The following is a 20,238-nucleotide window of genomic DNA, read 5'->3' on the forward strand; positions in this document are numbered from 1 at the left end:
TTATCTGCTGGACTCTTTGTGTTGATATTGCCGTTATCTGCTGGACTCTTTGTGTTGAGATTGTCGTTATCTGTTGGACTCTTTGTGTTGAGATTGTCGTTATCTGATGGACTCTTTGTGTTGAGATTGTTGTTATCTGCTGGACTCTTTGTGTTGAGATTGTCGTTATCTGCTAGACTCTTTGTGTTGAGATGTTCGTTATCTACTGGACTTTTTGTGTTGAGATTGTCGTAATATACTGGACTCTTTGTGCTGAGATGGTCGTTATCTGATGGACTCTTTGTGTTGAGATTGTCGTTATCTGCTGGACTTTTTGTTTGAGATTGTCGTAATCTGTTGGATTCTTTGTGTTGACATTGTCTTTCTCTGCTGGACTTTTTGTTTTTGAGATTGTCGTTATCTATTGGACTCTTTGTTTGAGATTGTCGTTATCTGTTGGACTCTTTGTGTTTGAGATTGTCGTTATCTTTTGGACTCTTTGTTTGAGATTGTCTTTCTCTGCTGGACTTTTTGTGTTTGAGATTGTCGTTATCTATTGGACTCTTTGAGATTCTCGTAATCTGTTGGATTCTTTGTGTTGAGATTGTCGTTATCTGCTTGTTACTTAATGTTGAAATTGTCATTATTTGCTGGATTCTTTGTTTGAGATTGTCGTTATCTGTTGGACACTTTGTGTTGAGATGGTTGTTATCTGCTGGACTCTTTGTGTTGAGATTGTCTTTATCTGCTGGACTCTTTGCGTTGAGATTGTCGTAATCTGCTAGACACTTTGTGTTGGGTATGGTAACTTGATGATTCGGAGTTACATATGTAAAAGAAGAATTTTGATGATTGCATTAATTTTAATCGGTGTATATCTCAACCCTTAGGACTAGATGAGGACTATATATGAAATTCACAATTTACACAAGATGCCTTGTGTTAGACCCCGACGTATGTCCTTGCGGTGGAATTTCACTATCTAACACTCATAGGAATAAGCAACTCTACTATAATATCTTAATTACATCTAATTGTAAATATTGAGCTTAATATTGATACAAACACAAACATAATTATTCACTTTAGTTCAATAACCTATACAAATTCTAGCAGCATCGGAGTCGGAAGCAAATTGGAAGAGAGGGTTCTGAAAAAAAAATCAGAATTAAAAAAAGAAATAGACAAAAAAAAGACCATTGTCTAAACCTGAAAGTACTATTTTGAGGGGGTCTGTTCTAAACAAAACAATGAAAAGTGTCTGTTGAAAGATGGGGGGGGGGGGGGGCAAAACGCACGCCAAAACCTTCAATGACTACATTACATGTACATGTACATGTATTATGTCTATCTTTCGCAAAAAAGGGGAGGGGGCTAAGCCCCCTTCTAGCCCCCCTCCCCTGCTTACGAGCCTATGAGGAATGCAGTCAGAACTATAGAAAATTGACAAAGTCAGAAAACGACTTTCAAAGGGCTGTTCAAGGAACTACAAAATGATCATTTAGGAATTCAGTCATTTACACAGAGAAAGTGATTTTCCTTTAAAATCAAAATACATTCTTTGTTGCTTATTTTTCAAGTCAGTAAAACAGACTTAGATTAAAGAAATTGTGATGAACTCTGTTTTTAAATTGAAAACAGATTTGTACTTCGTAAATAAACACATGAACTTCAAATTTATGTTATGCTATAGCATAAAGTTAAAGAAAAGATGTTGACCATTCGTGCAATTAAAAGAAAATGTCTGTTATGGGGTCTATTTTGTCGTAATTTTAGCATATCCCTAATTGCATAAGTTACTTGTCGTTAAAACTTAACAAAAACTGATCTGAAAATACCAGATACATCTATCTAGTTCATATTATAATACACTTATACGTACTTTCTCTACAAAATTTAAAGAGAAAATATTTCAAAGACTTTTCTTTTAGGAAAAAAATATGGTTTACACAAAGCTGGAGATAAAAGATAGACGGGGTGACTGTACAATTGAATGGGTTTAATTACCATATAATTGTAGTAAATCCCACCCTTAATTTTAATCTATTTTAAATTAAACTTCTCTACACTGGTTGTTATGGATATCTGAGGTATTTAAATCACGTGACATCACGTAACAGGTGAATATTTAGACTGAAAACAAGGAAGTAAATTTTGATGCAGATTAGCAGGAGGCAATAATAGATTTAGAGGTGAGGAAAGATATTTAGAAAGTTTAGACATTTCCAGATGTCATTAATGCCATATACTTTTTTAAGATAAAGTCTAGTACATGTATAATACATTAGCTGAAATTAATGAAACCACTTTAGTTTAGACTTTCGTTTGGACCGTACTATATAAATTGCTTTGACTGTTATAAGGTGTTAACATTTTTCTTTCTATTTTTTTTTTCAAACATAAGAAGATTTTGAGCGGCATTTTAAAACTACAATTAGATCCTTCCTGTTATTTCTAAACCGACTCTGTCTTACAATATCACAAACAAAACATAACTCTTATATTGCATTTATATGAAATTGCGTAATATTCCTTTAGCTTTCTGATGTGACCTTTTTTCTTTATACAGGGTACCGGTCTTCTGCATTTTTGACCAAAAACCCCAGTGATGGACCCCCTGGACAGAGCTCAAGTACTCCTCCTCTGTGACCTGTGACAAAGAGCTGCATTACAGAGTCATTGTGAACTTTGTCAGATTAATTTGTGTAAGGCCTGTGTAGGGGACCATCTCTCTGATTCATCCATAAGACACAATGTTGTACCATACAAACACAGAAAATCTACTCCTAACGTTAACTACCCAAAATGTCCAAACCACACGGAGAAACATTGTGAACTTTATTGTGAGAAATGTGACAATTCTGTCTGTTCTACCTGCATCTCCTCTGATAAACATCATGGACATAAATTAACAGACATCTTACAGATTCCCAGCTTCATTAAGGAAATTTTAAACAATGACTTGAAAGAACTAGAACAAAGAATATTTCCTACCTATGAAGGTATTGCATCAGATTTAAACTCTGAAAAAATCATCTTGGAAAAACATTATGAGAAACTGACAACAGCTGTTACCAAACAAGGAGAAGAGTGGCACAGAGAAATTAACATTATCATTGTCAACAAAAAAAAATTTGAAATTGATGAGATGAAAACTAAACATCTTGCTGCTTTAAATAAAAAGGACAATGAAATCAAAAAGATTATTTCTGATGTTAAACAATGCATAATTGATCTGAAGAAAATACTGGGATCTAATGATGTCTCTATCCTAACCTCTGCATACAAATCCAGGAATACTGAATTCAGAAGTTTACCTCGTAAAATTAATATTTCATTACCAAGTTTTTCTTCTCATCAAATCAACAGAGAACTACTCCATCAAATGTTTGGTTCTATGTCTGCATTATTCATTACAACAGAAGAACATGGCTTCACAATGAAGACATTAGAAACTGTATTCTGTCCTCCAATCAAACCACTGCTTCATGAACCAGAGCTCATCACCACCATAGGCACTGGGTTTGGACCTCTATACAGTGTTAATTGTCTCAGTAATGAAGAAATCTGGACATGGGGCAATGACAAAATTATGAAACTCTACAACCTCCAAGGCAAACTACTGAAGTCAATCCAAACCAAGTCTGGGAACATACCATGCGACATAGCTGTGACAAGCAGTGGAGATCTAGTTTACACCGACTATAGTACAAGAACTGTAAATATAGTAAAGAATGACCAGATACAGGAAGTGATCCGACTACAGGGATGGAAACCTTACTACATCTGTAGTACCTCCTCTGGTGATCTCCTAGTTATCATGGACAGTGATAATTATACACAATCAAAAGTTGTCCGTTACTCTGGCTCTACAGAGAAACAAACCATTCAGTTTGATAGTGAAGATAAATCTCTGTTTTCATCTGGATTTAACACTCAGTCTACTAAATACATCAGTGAGAACAGGAACCTGGATATCTGTGTAGCTGACAATAGAGCCGGTGCAGTAGTGGTGGTTAATCAGGCAGGAAAACTCCGATTTAGATACACTGGTCATCCCTCTACTAACAAGGGTACATTTAATCCAGTTGGCATCACAACAGACAGCCAGAGTCAGATCCTGATATCAGACTATAACAACCACTGTATTCACATCCTAGATCATGACGGACAATTCCTTAGTTATGTTGATAACTGTGATCTACCATGTGGCTTATGTGTAGACACCAGAGACAACCTTTTTGTGGCTGAGTATCTCAGTGGTAAAGTGAAGAAAATCAGATACATGTAAATAATAGATTTTGAATAATGACACGTTTGTCAAGAAGCCAAAATCTCAAGAAGATATATCATTGTGACATATCTAATATATATCTACATATATTTTTCCTACCTGAAAAAGAAAAGTAGAAATTGTAAACATATTAATTTTTCGTTGACCCTCTATCATGCACTGCACAGTGACACTAGAAGATTCTGGTCTATTTTATTTTTTTAGCGTGATATGCCCTTATATCATAAATACACGTGAATTAAAATGTATATCATTTTACTCTAGTTATACATATGTAATTCATCTTTGAAAAAAGTCTTTATTAGTATGTCTTCATGGTCTTATTGGGTGCGAGATAAGAAGGTTTAACTGTATATGTAACTCCCAAACAAACATAAGAAATTCTGATTCAAAAAAAGTTTATAGTAGATGTTATTTTATCAGAGTGTTTTTTTTTCGAAAGTCATATTAATAGACACCTATCACTACACTCTGGGGAGCCACCTGTGTCTGTTTTTGTACCTTATTAGCTCCTTGTGTAGACCCTCAATAGTCTTTTTACTCTCCTTATGAGGGCCTCCACAAAGCTGTAGTGGGTCCTGGACTTATATTATTTCTAAATAAACAAAGAAACAAAGGTTTAATCCAAAGTTTTAATTTGTATCTGATAGTTGATGAATTAAGTATGGGACATTTAAAGTTGTTTCGAATTGTTTTATAACACTGATTGAATAGCAGGGGCGAGAGTGGATTTGGGGGTGTTATAGGGTGTCCATCCAACTGTCTGTCTGTATGTCTATCCTTTGCCAATAGGGGCACCCGTCTCCTATCAACAACTCCTCCTTTATCACTGACTAAAGGACATGTGTACTTAAGCAATACTTAATGGACCCTTTTTCTGTGATGATTTACTTTATAATATATTACCGAATTGTTCTCATTTGGTAATAGTTAAACTCCACTATAGTCTGTCCCACGTTCGGAACGTCACTACTTTTTGCAAAATATCTCAAAATAAATAAATACCTTGGACTTCAACCTATATCCTATTGGTAGATTGATTTTTTTTCCAAACTTCCTGCATTTATCCGAACCCTCGAGGTCAACCAGTGTATACACACGGCGGCAAATTCAAAGTCTACGGGGATTTAACATTGTCAAAATGGCCACCGCTTCGGAAGGGGATCATCCATTGTTCGTAATTTTCCGTACATTGCCGTCAGTAAGGTAATGACGTCACGCACGTTCGGGAGTGCTCTATGGTTATCGACGTCCGAATTACCTGTAACGCCCGAGACTGCCAAGTATATATATTTGCACTGCAAAAATTACGTCTTCAATAAAACTTTCATCTGTTCATACCCAGACTGAGACCGAAGGGATCAAAGATTCATTAAAGGGTTATACACTGCATAAAGCAAAGAGGTATGACTCAATATTCATATAAAACAGCAGAAGGGGTGAGTAAATTGCCATCATCACCTTGCTATATTAAAAAAAAAATCAAGGCTACGTTACTGCAAATTTAGCTCGAGTGAATGACTGCTTTTATATCACTACAGCAGTATTAAGATTTAAAAAAAAATGCTGTCTTACCTTCGTTTCTCCCTAGCTTTCCATATAAATCGAACCCCTTATAGTTTTTTGTAAACTGTGACACACGATCAAAATAAGCTTCAAATCGTTTCTATGTGAACAATTGATGTCCTTACATGCACATATTTCCTGACTTTGTTATACATCCAACGCTTTAAACACATAAATCCTTTGTTGATATTTTATTTTAAAATCCCAGTGCAAGACAACATTTGTTGTCTGCATCAATCTACGTCACCAATGAATTTTGACCTTGCCCTTCCAAAACTTCCTGTAATACTGTATCAGTGTTAGGTAAATTCAGACCCAAGATATGCATTTTTGTTTCCCACAAATATAACAGAATCCCAAAAATTAAAATATTCCTATACACACAAAATTAAAGTACATAACGCAAGTGTGAAGAATTATGGATATTTTTAATATAATTTTTTCCCTAAAACAATTTAACAGATTAAATTTTATGATTTATCAGAACAAATATTTTATTGTAGGATACTGAATAGTTACCTGGTGAAGACACAAGATGGAAAAGCACAAACATGGCTCTGTACATTACATATATTAAATTAAGCCATAAGTACCCGCAGATATATTTAACAAGGTATGAAATAATGCAGATGTCTTGAGTTTGGTTTTCAGTCCCAACAAATTTTTTTCGTAAATTTTCAAAGTATGTTTATTCATTGACAATTTCCCAATACACAAACATGTATATTCCTAATTCGCCTATATCATATACCTAGTAGTGTATCAGCCCTGTTTAGACTAGGCGAGACAGCAAATGGGAAGTAGGGCTGTCTCGTCCTCAGGGCTGAGATATCTCTGTCTCGGCCTGTTGTCAAGGAACGGTCCCAGCTCGCCCTCTTATTTCATATCATTTCTGTTTAATTTGTATGTATTAAGAATAAAATTTATTTTTAAGAAATAAATACAGACTAAAATCTTTAAAAATTATTTATTTGTGCTAGAATATTGAGAAAACAGTTTTTAAAATTGTTAAATACTTTGGAATTATTTTATTATAACTGTATCAAATAGGCAAAGTACCGGGGGTAATTTTGAAATACTTTTACTGTGTCAGTAAAACTTGAATGTTTAGAACGAACATGGATATTGCGAGTTCATGGATATAGCGAAGTTTTCTTGGATCCCCAGCTATGTCATCTTCCCAAGTCAAGAGTTTCTGATCCGCTCCGCGTTTATGTGGAGCGGAGCGGATCAGAAACTCTTGACTTGGGAAGATGCAGCTATGTAAATATAATGAATTCCTTATATGGATTAAACAAATTTTGACTTTGCTATTTATCCTAGTTTTACTTAACAAGTTAAAACTAAAAATTGGGACTTTTTATAAGACCTTTCTGAGAACTTCAAACAACCTTAAAGGACATTGAGAAGCTATAAATATTATCATGATAAAATGAAAATTGTTGCACGAAAAGATTGAAATTTCAAGCTTCACATTGAGACTATGAATTAAATTGTAAATTAAATTATCCTTCCTGTCTGGGGATCCTTAAGTATCTTAACAGTAAAATTATAAATTACTTCAAACATGAAACAGTTTTAGATTATAGGATAAACCAGTTTGTATGAACTGTTTTTATTGTTTTATTAATTAAGTAAAATTCAAAAATATTTTACAAAATAAATAATTTGTTATATATGTCCTATATTTAAGGATATTATATGAATTTCAGAGGAATAAATGTTTATAAAAGTCAAGCGCCCACTGATGCTGGAGTGTGGAGTCCATGACTTGTAGTAAAGACATGAAACAGAAGTGAGAAAATGTCGACATCAGTCATCTATGAATGAAGATGGAGATCAAGTGACTAGTCTCATCCTAAAATTTCTGATGAAAATGCTGTTGTCTGGCTCGTCCAATGATCACTCCATTTGCAGACTACCAGGTAATCTTTGGTTTTGTCAATACTTTAATTTGTGTCTGAAAAATTAATGATAAAACATTTTAATTTGTCATAAGATTCAGTGCATAAAAAATACTTATAAATTTGCACAAAGTGAAATTTAAAGATACATTAAAAATTCAGATCATGTTCATCATATTAAGTAACATGAATTGTTTACTTATTAAAAATACATATACTTGGTTAATCCTCATTTTCAGGTTCCAATCTGAAGTATACGTAGGAAGAGTAAAATCTTTTTCATTCAAATTACTTACTAGCTGTGATCCAGATGAACGTCCTGATTGTTTTGTCCAACATAAGATGACTTTCAATCTGACACATTATTCTGAAAAATTGAGTGAACATCCTTCTTCATGCATGTCTTTGTTATGGTATCTTGTCTCTGCATGGTCATCATAACTTTGCACTCTTGTGAATTATGTAACCTATAAAATATCATTTTGTAAGTTAGTAATAAAAGTACATGTATAATCAAATATTCTATGCTTCATTCATTAATATATTTTTGATCAAGGTTTGTTTATTCTTTCAAATGGTGAGATTGTGCATTATTAAAGGTGCTTTTACACAGATTTGAAGTTAATATTTTCTCAAATATCCTGTAAAATATGATGACTATCACATATATTGCAAAAGCATTTAATTCACACAAAAATATTACAAGAGGCACATGGGCCACATTGCTTACCTGAATAGCTTTGACCATGCAGTTCTTTACAAGATTAACCCCTTGTTATACCTTTTCTGACCCCAACCTACCCCCGGGGTCATAAATTGTACAATATAAAATCTACACTACCCCACAAAGATTTTGCATCAGTTTCAGCTTTGCTTTCCCAGTAATTCCCTAGAAGAATTTTTTTATAGAATTTTCTTAATATATACTGAGTACTTCAATTTTAAAGTTTGGTTCCCTATTGTGGCCCCGACCTACCCCCAGGGTCATAATTTGAACAATTTTGAATCTACTCTCTCCCAGGATGCTTCCACATAAGTTTCAGCTTTTCTGTCCCAGTGGTTCATGGGAAGAAATATAAGGATACTAAGAGAATAATATACAATTGAAAGAATTTAGAGGGAAAATTGTAATAGACATCAGGTGCTCAGAGCGTCAAAAATTCATTTCAATACATGTACAGTAGACTTACTACTTATGTTATGCATATTATCTTTGCTTTAGCCAAAGGTTTCTGGTCTGCCTCTCTCCTTATATTGCAGTGTCTAAATCAAGCTTCATATTGCTGAAAGAAGAGAAAGTGTCATAAAAGTGCATAACAGGACATCAATTTCATCATAAACTAGAGTGTTCCAATTTAAGGAACAAATGTGTTACTTGCTTTTAGCTTCTTTATTAAGATGTATCTAAATCTATGAGTGGCCAGCTATTTTTATGCTACTGGCATATACAGTATGCAACCCTCAACTGAATAATTTAGTTGAAATCATTATAAACAATTATTAATTTTATCATTTAACGTGTTAATATGCGTTTCAAAGCAATTGTCACATTGCTTGATCAACTTTGGGGGACCTAATCCCAATGTAATCTTGTAATGTTTAAGATATCAGTTTGTGTGGTTTCTGAATATCATACAATTTCAAAGAACAGTATTATAAGTTAATAAAAATGAATAAATGTTAATTTATCAACACCGCCACTCAAAAGTCTTAAGTTAATTTAAATTGACTGGGGTATTTCTTTATAAAGTGTCATTAGCCAGTTGGTTGGGACAGGGCAATCAAACTTTTTTTAAAGAAGACCTGGCTGAGAATTTGAACTCATAGTATGTACATGACAGTATTGATGGTAATTTGTCTCTGGTGTTATATGTACATATTTACAAGTCTGTACTCAGATTCAGATGAAACGATTCAGCTTATCTTAACTTTCTATGCTGATCAAATTATACAGACAAGTTCTTTCTGTTTTCCTTTCATGAATAGTGTTTAAATTACTTTCTCATTTAAACTGCAAGGTCAAGAAAATGGTTTCCTGAAACAGCCAGGTAACATGCATATTCATCTACTTTATGTCTGGTTCTGCTAATTAATTCATCAATATGCATGCATGTACATAAATCACCATTAGAACTCAATCCTGTTTAATTGACAAAGATTTAATTTAAAAAATACATGCACATATTTTAATATTATAAATAAAGTTTTGAAAAATAATTAGAATGTGTTATCTATTGAAAACTCTGTTTTGATGCTCCCAGGGTGTTGATACTACACATAAATGTAAAATTAAAAATGTTCTTTAGATCTATAGCTTGTTATATATGTGCCAAATGCATGTAAATACACGAAATATTATAAATTGAAAATGAAAGTAGAAATAAACTTAAGTTAATTGCTATGATAATCAGCTGTGCCTTTCTTTCTGGTAATTTTTCACCTACTTGTTTATCCATCTTCTTGTTCTATTATAATCAGAGAATTTTTTCACACATGGGCTTTCATACAGACCGTTACAGGGCACAATAACCATGAGCACGTACCAAATACAAATAGCTGAAATCGTTGTATCTAATGTCATCAATATCACGCGTTTTGAAATTTGTACACTCTTACCATTTGTAGACACTTCTTTCTTGTGTGTATATGAGCTAGTAAAACAACAAAAGCGCAAAAATACCATAGAAATATTAAACAACTTACGTTTTAAACACTTGCGAGCTTGCATCATCATGTCAACATCCATTCTCCACAAGTTGTACTTCGTTAGATTCGGACTATTTTCTCGAAGTTAATAATTAAACTTGTTAATTGCTGTTAAAATTAATTTTAATTCAAAGTAAAAGTTGTATTATCAACGAAAGCAATTTAAATTAATTCCTTTAATTTTTAAAGATTTTTCGGAAATTTATTTTGCAAAGGCCGACTACTCCCTTCAAAAACTGGTTCCCGGCCCCGTAACCTAGACGTTAATGGACGAGTTTACCATGTTAAATCCCCGTAGACTTTGAATTTGCCGCCGTGTGTATACACTGGTTGACCTCGAGGGTTCGGATAAATGCAGGAAGTTTGGAAAAAAATCAATCTACCAATTGGATATAGGTTGAAGTCAAAGGTATTTATTTATTTTGAGATATTTTGTAAAAAGTAGTGACGTTATGGTCGTGAGACAGACTATAGTGTATATTTAAGTTATTTTACCTCGCTCCAACATTTGAAGGTTTTAATTCCTGTTTTTCAGTCCAGTTCAGATATATCTGTATATAGTGAAAGAACAATGATCACTGCTGAGAATAATATAACTATTTCACAAGTTCTTACAACATTTATTTTGAAGTCAAAAGCGGTGATATCGAATGTATACGTTTAAATAACTCCAAAGGAATTCGGGTTAAAAGGTAATTGCGATTTAAGACCAATTTTAGTATCCAAAATCTTATTCAAAATCTTATTAATTCTTTAGAAGAATTATTGTACATGCATTTCGTGATTAAAAAAAATCCATATTGTTTATCATTTTATCTTTTTCATCGTTATTAACATAGAAATATCCCAAAACGAGTTGCACCGTGACAGAAATATTACCTCGATCTGTGATTCGGTCGCGCTATGACCCCTGACCCCAAAATGACATTCACACAGAATTGAACATATTTTCCCTTCAATAGGTTCACCTTAGAAGAATATTTGCAAATGTAAATGTTTCTGATGAAAAGGTGTGTTAAGTATCACATAAATCAGCATGGATTTGAAACAAGTGACTATTTTTAGATGCCTCTAGATTCCCAAATCTGGAAAAGTCGAACCGGACATACTTTGAATGTCGTTTATTTAAATCAAGTATTAGGAACCTTTTATTTTTTGATGTTCTGCAAATAATAAAATCGATGAGTGCGGAGTAGCTCTGGAAGTGGTTCCAACAAGAATTAGCGAGACTACAGCGAGATAGGGTAAATTATTCAGGGAATGCATATGTTGCCGGGAAGTGACCAGCACGTTGAGATTAACAAATAGAGACATGGTAAACAGAAAAGGTATGCTGTGTTTCAGTTTTCACCACCCTATAATATCTGTAGAAATGTACTTCAATCGATCTCTCTTAAATTCATTAAAACTTAAAAAAAGTATTTTTAGCAGTTATGAATTAAATTGCCTTTTTGGACAAATATTTATGCATGGGAACCGGGTCTATATTTTTGGCGTCAGAGCAGCAAATGAGTCACCAACATGACAAATCAGCTTAATGAGAATCGCATTAGGCCTATAGGCTACAACGAATGTTACAGGAATTTTACGCTTAAAAAAGGGAAAATCTTATACAGATCAGAAAGACACAAAGACCATAAAATATACATTTCCATTCATTTAGCGATTTGAATCTGTTAGTTGTGCTTCGTTTAAAAACGCATTGGGAAAATATTTTGAAACTTTTGAAATTATTTTTTTTTAAGTATGAATTTTATATTTTAATCCCTGGCCAGTTTTTAAAGGTTGGTATGCTTTTTAAAAGAAATGCTCAGTAACATGAGAACATACGGTGTGTGTGTGTTGAGGACCCTTAAACAGATATGAGATGCTGTTCATTTTCTTTTCCTTTCCTTGAAGAGCTGGTATTCTTAAGACTTTGACACAAATTACATTTTGATAAACACTTTTTTTCCTAGTTAACAACAAATTATAAACGCCCGTGGTATCTTTCATAGTTTTTAATCTCTGTATTTTGTTTTTAAGAACATAAATTTTGAACTCTATTGACATGAATATTGATTGACTTAAACGACGTCATTATAGGACAAAAAAGTAAGGAGCTATCGTTTGCTATAGGATAAAACACTGACTTTTTTTTGTACATTTTTAATATTGAAGGTACCAGCCTAATCTTGTACAAACTTTCTACTTTCATACAATATGTATAAATATACAGTGCCTCTCTTTTGTCATTCGTACAAGTTTGTACAACTAAAGGTTTAAAGTGAACAAAAGCTTAGAAATGAATGACCTTTCTCGATTTACTCTGGAAAATCACAAATGTCGGCTGACCCCTACCACATTGTCTGGCTTTGCTCTTTGTATATTCATGAATTTCATTGGTAAAACTTTTTGAATCGTATGGTTTACATAGCAATTAATGATTTGAGATGAAAAAGTTAGTTTTTTTAACTCTTAGTTTTTAACATTTTACTTTATAACACATGTACATGGTACTACTGTGCATCTTCTATTTTACTTTTTTCATCTGACACTTATTTTAAGTCTCCTAAATCAAACTATGGACTTTGGCATCATAATCATACACCTGTATGTGAGTGAGGGGTATCATGTTGGGAGCTCAGTTCTCAGAATATCTCAGAGTTTGATATAGTTTAAAGCACTCTTTAATGCTACATAGTGCCATCTTGAACCAGTTGACTCTAATTATGGACTTCAGTCTCCAAAAAAAAAATTCAAATGTTCCACGTGATTAGTAATTTCTATAAAGTATTTAGTCTAAAAAAAACTGATCAATTTCTAATCAGATTGTACCAAAAGGGCGGATGAAACACCTTATGGCTTTGTGAGAATTAAAGAAGGGCTGTTGAAAAGTGGTTGATCATTTTATAAGGTGGGCTGATTTAGAAGTTGGGCTGAAGCAATTGTATTAGTGAGCTGTAAGAAAGGGGTAAATAAATCATTTTTGAATTGGGCTGCAGCAAAAGTGAATAAACTACTCTTAAGGTGGTTGTTGGACGGGGTGAATGACCCACTTTTAAAGTTAGAATGATGGCTAAGCATTTTTCTTTATTTTTATACACACATGTATATACATATTTTCTCTTAGCTTGACCTCCAACTTTATTATAATTGTCTTTACTTCCAGTTTTACCTGGCGAACCTTCTGTATCTTTTTGAGGAGTGAGTGATGTATCTTACCTGGTCAATCTTTTGTATCTTTTTGAGGAGTGAGTGGTGTATTTTACCTGGTCAATCTTTTTTTTTCTTTTTGAGGAGTGAGTGCTGTATTTTACCTGGTCAATCTTTTGTATCTTTTGAGGAGTGAGTGGTGTATTTAACCTGGTCAATCTTTTGTATCCTTTTGAGGAGTGAGTGGTGTATTTTACCTGGTCAATCTTTTGTATCTTTTAGGAGTGTGTGGTGTATTTTATCTGATCACTCTTTTGTATCTCTTTGAGGAGTGAGTGGTGTATTTTACCTGGTCAATCTTTTGTATCTTTTAGGAGTGTGTGGTGTATTTTACCTTGTCAATCTTTTGTATCTCTTTGAGGAGTGAGTGGTGTATTTTACCTGGTCAATCTTTTGTATCTTTTTGAGGAGTGAGTGGTGTATTTTACCTGGTCAATCTTTTGTATCTCTCTGAGGAGTGAGTAGTGTATTTTACCTGGTCAATCTTTTGTATCTTTTTGGGGAGTGAGTGGTGTATTTTACCTGGTCAATCTTTTGTATCTTTATGAGGAGTGAGTCGTGTATGGCAGAGTTTGCTGTCTGTTTCAGTGTTTCTATATCTTCACTGGTCACTCCTATCATAAGCTATCTGTCTATGTCTTGTAAAGAGTCTACATCAGATTCTCCAAATGATGAGTGAAAAATCCCAGTTAAATCTGTAGGAATTTAAAGAAATTTAGGAGCCTTGACCCACTCTACTCTTGTTCTACATGCTAGTAACAAGCTATTTGGATTGGTGTATACATGTATTAAATGTTGGGATGTACGTCATTAAGCAAAAATACAAGGTAAGAACATATGAAGTTTGAAGTATATTAAATGTCTCCATAAAAAATATTTCATTAAATTAAAAGACGGCTACTATACTAAAAATATTTCTGAAAGAGAATAACGTAAATTCATCTTTAAAAGTAGAACGATAAATTAATACTTAATCTAATTAAATTCATTATATGAATCATGTTTCATGTACATTTATTTTATGCAACAGAAGATTGTCCTCATTATACCATTTTAGGATATTTATGATAATTCCTAGTTGACTTTCTACAGTTTGAGTATCTCTGACGTTTTGTCAGTATATACTTGTTGGTATACAGCTTTTATATTCCTTTAATATGATTCACTTTAATGGCTTCTCTTTTCTCCTGAATGGTCAAGATTTGAACAAATTTAAATTTATAATTCCTTTTTGATGCTTTTAAATTGATGATCACTTATGGCTTTGTGAAGAATTAAAATAAAATAATTCTCATTTATTTTTACATAGCATCTTGTTCATTGATTGTGGTCCCACTCTACCCCAGGGGTCTTGCTTTAAACAAACTTGAACCTACATGTACACAACCCGAGAATGCTTTTATATAACTATGAACATGCGGTCACAACTTTGCTCTTCTAAAGAAGAAAAAAAATTATTAAATAATTTAATTTTTGGGAGAAGGCTTATTCTTGGTGTATTCAACATACAGATAACAGACCTTTGACCTCTAGTGCTATAAATAACTTACCATCAGTACTTCCTAGATCTCTAGCAAGGACTTCATCCAGACTCCGTGGGAACAGAGCTAAAAAAACTGAGAGGTTGGCCTTACAAATAAAAAAAAACTTATACTGCAAAAAACTCAAAGATCCTCGGCCAGGACAACTCATTAATTTTTAGATTATTCTAAAACTTCTCAAAATGCAGCTTAAAAATTAAATTTTTTCATCCAATTGTATTCATATATATCTCCCAATGTGCTTCACGGTTTTTGAACTTCTCAGAAAGATCTAATTGAAATTCAAAATTTTCATCCCGTAAAAGCATTTTAAAAACACAAATATCAAGAAATGTATGTTCATTTTAATCTAACCATAAATATCAATGTTTCAATTATTATCATGATATGACATTAGTTGCAATGACAGAAGAATCCTCATACACTTTGCATTATAAAATGATCGAGGTAAGAAAGACATAGAGATAACGAACAGTATTCACACCTGGTCACGCCTGTCGCGTGCTTCTTGTCATGATCAGGATATAATCAGTCGTCAATTCAGTGTAAAAATAATGGACTAACAATTGGTGTGAAAAACGTGAGTCTGCATTTGACTCTATGATAAATTGTATTTACTCACAGGTCATTGAATCGACCAATAGTTAAATAAAAGAAATTAAGTACATAATTTGTATAAAAATTTTGAAATTTCTTTAAAAGAATGGATACCTATGATTATTACTTTAAAAATGTGTTAATTGATAAAGTTGTAATTGGAAAATGCATAGCAGGTGTTTTTATTCCCAATTCTGGAAAATATATATGAGATTTACTTATTTTCTCTATATAATATGATTAACTTGAAAAATTAGGTTTGAAGAAGTATAATTGGTAAAACTGTGTTACTTTGAAAACTCAGAGACATTTTTTGTAAGCATTTTCAATTAGTTAATGCTTGATTTTCATAACCTGAGGATCGGAATGTTTTTTCAGTGTATAAAATATTATTATCTGCTATTTTGCAATATGCTTACATGAATCTCCTAAGACAGTGCTTTGTTAAGTATTCAAAATTATGAACTGTCCCTTTTATTAAGTATACAATATGTTTATTCATGGCTAAATCAATATTTACTTTGTTTTGCTCCGGACATTTTATACGTCAACAAATGGCTTATGAGTGACACAAATATTCCAACAAAGTAAAATGAACATCGCAAGATTTTTATTTCAAAACCGTTTTTTGCAGCTCGGACATGTTTATCAACGGTAAAAATCATTAACCTTAGAAGATACCTGCTGAAGACCTATATTATTATACCCCCGCTTGAAAAGTGGGAAGGTTAATAGTAATCGGTATGTCCGTCCGTCCGTCTCTGTACGCCCGCATCTCTTATCCGCAAATCCTCTCATACCACTGAAGGAAATTTAATGAAACTTTCACGGAATCTTTATCAAATATTGCCATTGTGACCTTCTATTTAACTTTTTGATCTGCCACATAATTTGGATTTTCCAGTGCAAAAAATGGATACTGCCATTATATTGATATGGGAGGCGGGGGTAATATTTAGTGAGCTCATTGCTCACAGTACCTCTAATTTCTTGTTTGGTTTACATGAAGTTGAGATGATAGCACTGCAATAAAGGGTCACATCGGAGGACACATTTAGAAATACCACTGCGTGTTCCGAACTTATGTCCTTACCTCTAGTCGACTCCTCAGACTCAGACTCCAGTAACTTGAGTCGTTTGTTGACTTACTATTTATTGCTGAAAATAATCTACCTTTACTTATTTAGGAGGAAGTCGAGTATCAACGAAAGCAACAAAAAAACTACCCTACCTTGATTGTTCCATAAGGCGGAACTAAAAATAGCCTTAAACCAATCTACTATTCTACTAATTTTCAGCTGTTACTTTGCCACAATACTTACATGCATACCTCCATTACAATAAAAGTATAATTTAATCATGATAAATTATGATATGATAGTAATGTGTTAAGGCTTAACATCATTTCAATATTTTATCTAGATCCTCTTTCAGTATTATGAAAAGGCATAGAATTATATATTTATCACATATTTTCCCCTTTATCCCGTTGATATAGCCCATGTGATATCGTTTTCGTATCAACACTATGTATTCCTACGCCGCGTGATGTAATGTAAATAAACAAATACATGTGTATGATGGAGAGAATAACTTAATTTGTCAAATTTCACTTTATTTGATGTAATTGTTCAAGGTTTCATTTATGAATTAAAAAGAAATAAGCGCTGAAATATTTACTTTCTTTTATATTTGTACGAACTATTTCATACAGCGTGATTTTATTTTTTACGTTATTTGGTCCGAGGTAACCGAAAAGGAACTTTGAATTAGAAATAACGACAAAATACACATTTATAGTGAACAAAAATATGTGATAAAAAGAATCTCCCATGGTTTGTGATTTGATATGATTTTTATCCAACTCGTTGTATGTTTTCTATCCCTTCGCCAAGACTTGGGGATAGAAAACACACAACTCGTTGGATAAAAATCGTATCAAACCACAAACCATGGGAGATCCTATATATATTTTTGCTTTTAATTTTTTTTTTGGGGGGGGGGGGGGGATTTAACGTATTGTTTTTCGGGGTACATGTATAAAAAGAGTTTGTATTTGCAAAGACTTAAAATATCTTTAATCATATAGTGAGTCTGCTTGTATTGGATGGAACGTATAAAAATATACAGCATCGAGACGTCCTGTCATCCATTAAGGTCATACGCAACGTAGTTAGAACTTTATTTGGTTCTTCCCTGGAGTTGAAGAGTTCCAATGAATGAAGGACCCTTGTGCAATACTTTTAATGTCTATAAATGGATTTGTTTACCTCTTCCAAAAACAATTTTTGATGAAAAAAATCTGGAATTTATGTTTTGTAATTTTTGTACATTTTTCTTTGAATAATGCAAAAATTTTCACAATTTGATATCTTTTCAAAACCCCTGGTAACGCATGCTGATTTTTTGTCTAAGATAAATTGAGAATATCTTGAAAAATTATCGGTAGGTGAGGTACGTTGCGTATGTCCTTAATTCTATTTTTACTCACTCGTCCGAATGACATCTTAATTCGAACAATTTACTTATTTGTGTGCACCGATACATATATGTAATAATTCGTTTGCTACAGATTTCTACTTTTTCCCGACAAATATTTTTTTTCTGAAACAACGTATCAATGGAACTCAGGAAAGAAAAAAAAATATAATCATCAATTTCATCTCCAACGTGCTTTTGATCCATTTACATGTACCATCTTTGATTTTCTAGGTTCGCCCCTTTATCAGAGAAATGAAAATTAATCGATTGATTGTTAATTGCTTAAAACTGATTTGTCAATATTTCGGCAGAGAGAAAGGTAGAACAATTAAAATATACAGCATATTTTTTTCCTTTCACTTGTTATAAATTTCATTTCACTTTAAATGGGGTCATTTTTCACTGGGGTCAATTTTTCATAGGAGTATTATATAAAATAATGACCCCTAGGGCTCTTTCTACACTTTTTTTTCTACGGGTGTACCCCAGTCATTATTCGATGGGGGTCGTTATTCGTCTCTACACCGGCTGATACAAATGTATAGATATCTCAGGTATTTAAATCACATGACCATGTTACCAGGTAAACATTTAGACTAAAGACAAGCAAGTAAATTGTATTGTACGGGATTATCGAGAAACTATATTGTGTTCAGAGGTAAGAAAAGATCACATTTAGAAAATTAAACACATTGTAAGACATTTCAAAATGTCATTAATAATCTAAATTCTAGTACATGTATTATACATTAGATGAAATGCATGCGAGAGACACTTTAGATCATGATATACAAATTGCTTTGATGTTATAAACTGTTAGCATTTTCTTCGATTTATTTCATCAAACATAAGAAAAGTTTACTTGGCATTTTATAACTACAAATAGATCCTTTCTGTTATTTCTAAACAGACTCTGTCTTACATTTTCACTAACAAAACAAAACCCATACATTGATTTGTTTATAAAAATTTGCAAAAAAATGTCTGTTGTAAGTGATCCATGTCTCTTATTTACTTTATAGGGTCATCTGATTTTTTTCTTACTAAAACCCCAGTGATGGACCCCCTGGACAGTGCTGAAGTTCTCCTCCTCTGTGACATGTGTCAAAAAGCTGCATTACAGAGTCATTGTGAACTTTGTCAGATAAACCTGTGTAAGGCCTGTGTAGGGGAGCGTCTCTCTGATTCATCCAAAAGACACAATGTTGTACCATACAAACACAGAACTTCTACTCCTAACTACCCAAAATGTCCAAACCACACCCAGAAACACTGTGAACTTTACTGTGAAAAATGTGACATTCCTGTCTGTTCTACCTGTATCTCCTCTGGTAAACATAAAGGACACGATTTATCAGATAAAAGCTAGAAAAAAACTTCATAAAAAAACCTAATATCTGAAAAGCTCTGAAAAAAACAACATTTAAGACAGGATTTAAAAGAACTAGAAAAAAACATATTCCCCACTTATAAAAAAATTGCATCTAATATCAAGACTATGGAGTGGGCGCATATAGATCACGATTCAAATTTCGCGCCAATGACGTCATCAAACTTTCGACCAATCAGGAGGCAGCATTTCAATTTGGTCACGTGACCATGAAGGCGGGAAGATCAGATTTTGAAATCACCTATGTTTAGTCCAGGGGTCAAGGGTCAAATTTAAATAAGTGTCCCGAAAGGTAGGGTGCGACCTATTAAATGGAAGGTCCGGACGAGGAGGGGTTATCCCTTGGGTGGTCCGGGGTCATTAAGTGCAAAATCAAAAAGTTACTCAAATGGTATCGTCTGACATATAAAATTGAACCCGGGGGTGTTCTGGGGTCATCAAGTGCAAAATCAAAAGGGAACTCAAAATGTATCATGCGACATATCAAATGAAAGGTCTTGAGGAGGAGGGGTTAGCCCGGGGGTGGTCAGGGTCATTAAGTGCAAAACCAAAAATTACCCAAAGGGTATTGTGTGACATATCAAA

General features: G+C 33.3%; 1 protein-coding gene and 1 long non-coding RNA gene across 5 annotated transcripts; one reads left to right on the top strand and one right to left on the bottom strand.

Moving 5' to 3' along the window:
* Positions 1 to 1,919: 1,919 nt before the first annotated feature.
* On the top strand, positions 1,920 to 4,302 carry LOC134240003 (tripartite motif-containing protein 2-like). Its single transcript, XM_062722127.1, has 2 exons — positions 1,920 to 1,962; positions 2,643 to 4,302. The coding sequence occupies exons 1-2, from the start codon at positions 1,920 to 1,922 to the stop codon at positions 4,268 to 4,270; spliced, it is 1,671 nt and encodes a 556-aa protein (XP_062578111.1). The 3' UTR covers positions 4,271 to 4,302.
* A 3,410-nt stretch (positions 4,303 to 7,712) lies between these two features.
* LOC134240002 (uncharacterized) lies at positions 7,713 to 10,537 on the bottom strand. Of its 4 annotated transcripts, none has more exons than XR_009986332.1 (4): positions 10,447 to 10,537; positions 8,934 to 9,026; positions 8,040 to 8,210; positions 7,713 to 7,799 (listed from the first exon to the last, which is right to left on the bottom strand). It is a non-coding gene; the product is annotated as an uncharacterized LOC134240002 (long non-coding RNA). The 4 variants fall into 4 exon arrangements; XR_009986333.1 differs by lacking the exon at positions 10,447 to 10,537 and adding an exon at positions 10,360 to 10,428; XR_009986334.1 differs by lacking the exon at positions 10,447 to 10,537 and adding an exon at positions 10,287 to 10,350.
* Between the last annotated feature and the right edge of the window lie 9,701 nt (positions 10,538 to 20,238).

The sequence above is a fragment of the Saccostrea cucullata genome, unplaced genomic scaffold (genome assembly GCF_032062105.1).
Source record: "Saccostrea cucullata isolate Sc308-1 unplaced genomic scaffold, CSIRO_AGI_Scuc_v1 ctg2220, whole genome shotgun sequence".
NCBI classification, from domain to species: domain Eukaryota; kingdom Metazoa; phylum Mollusca; class Bivalvia; order Ostreida; family Ostreidae; genus Saccostrea; species Saccostrea cuccullata.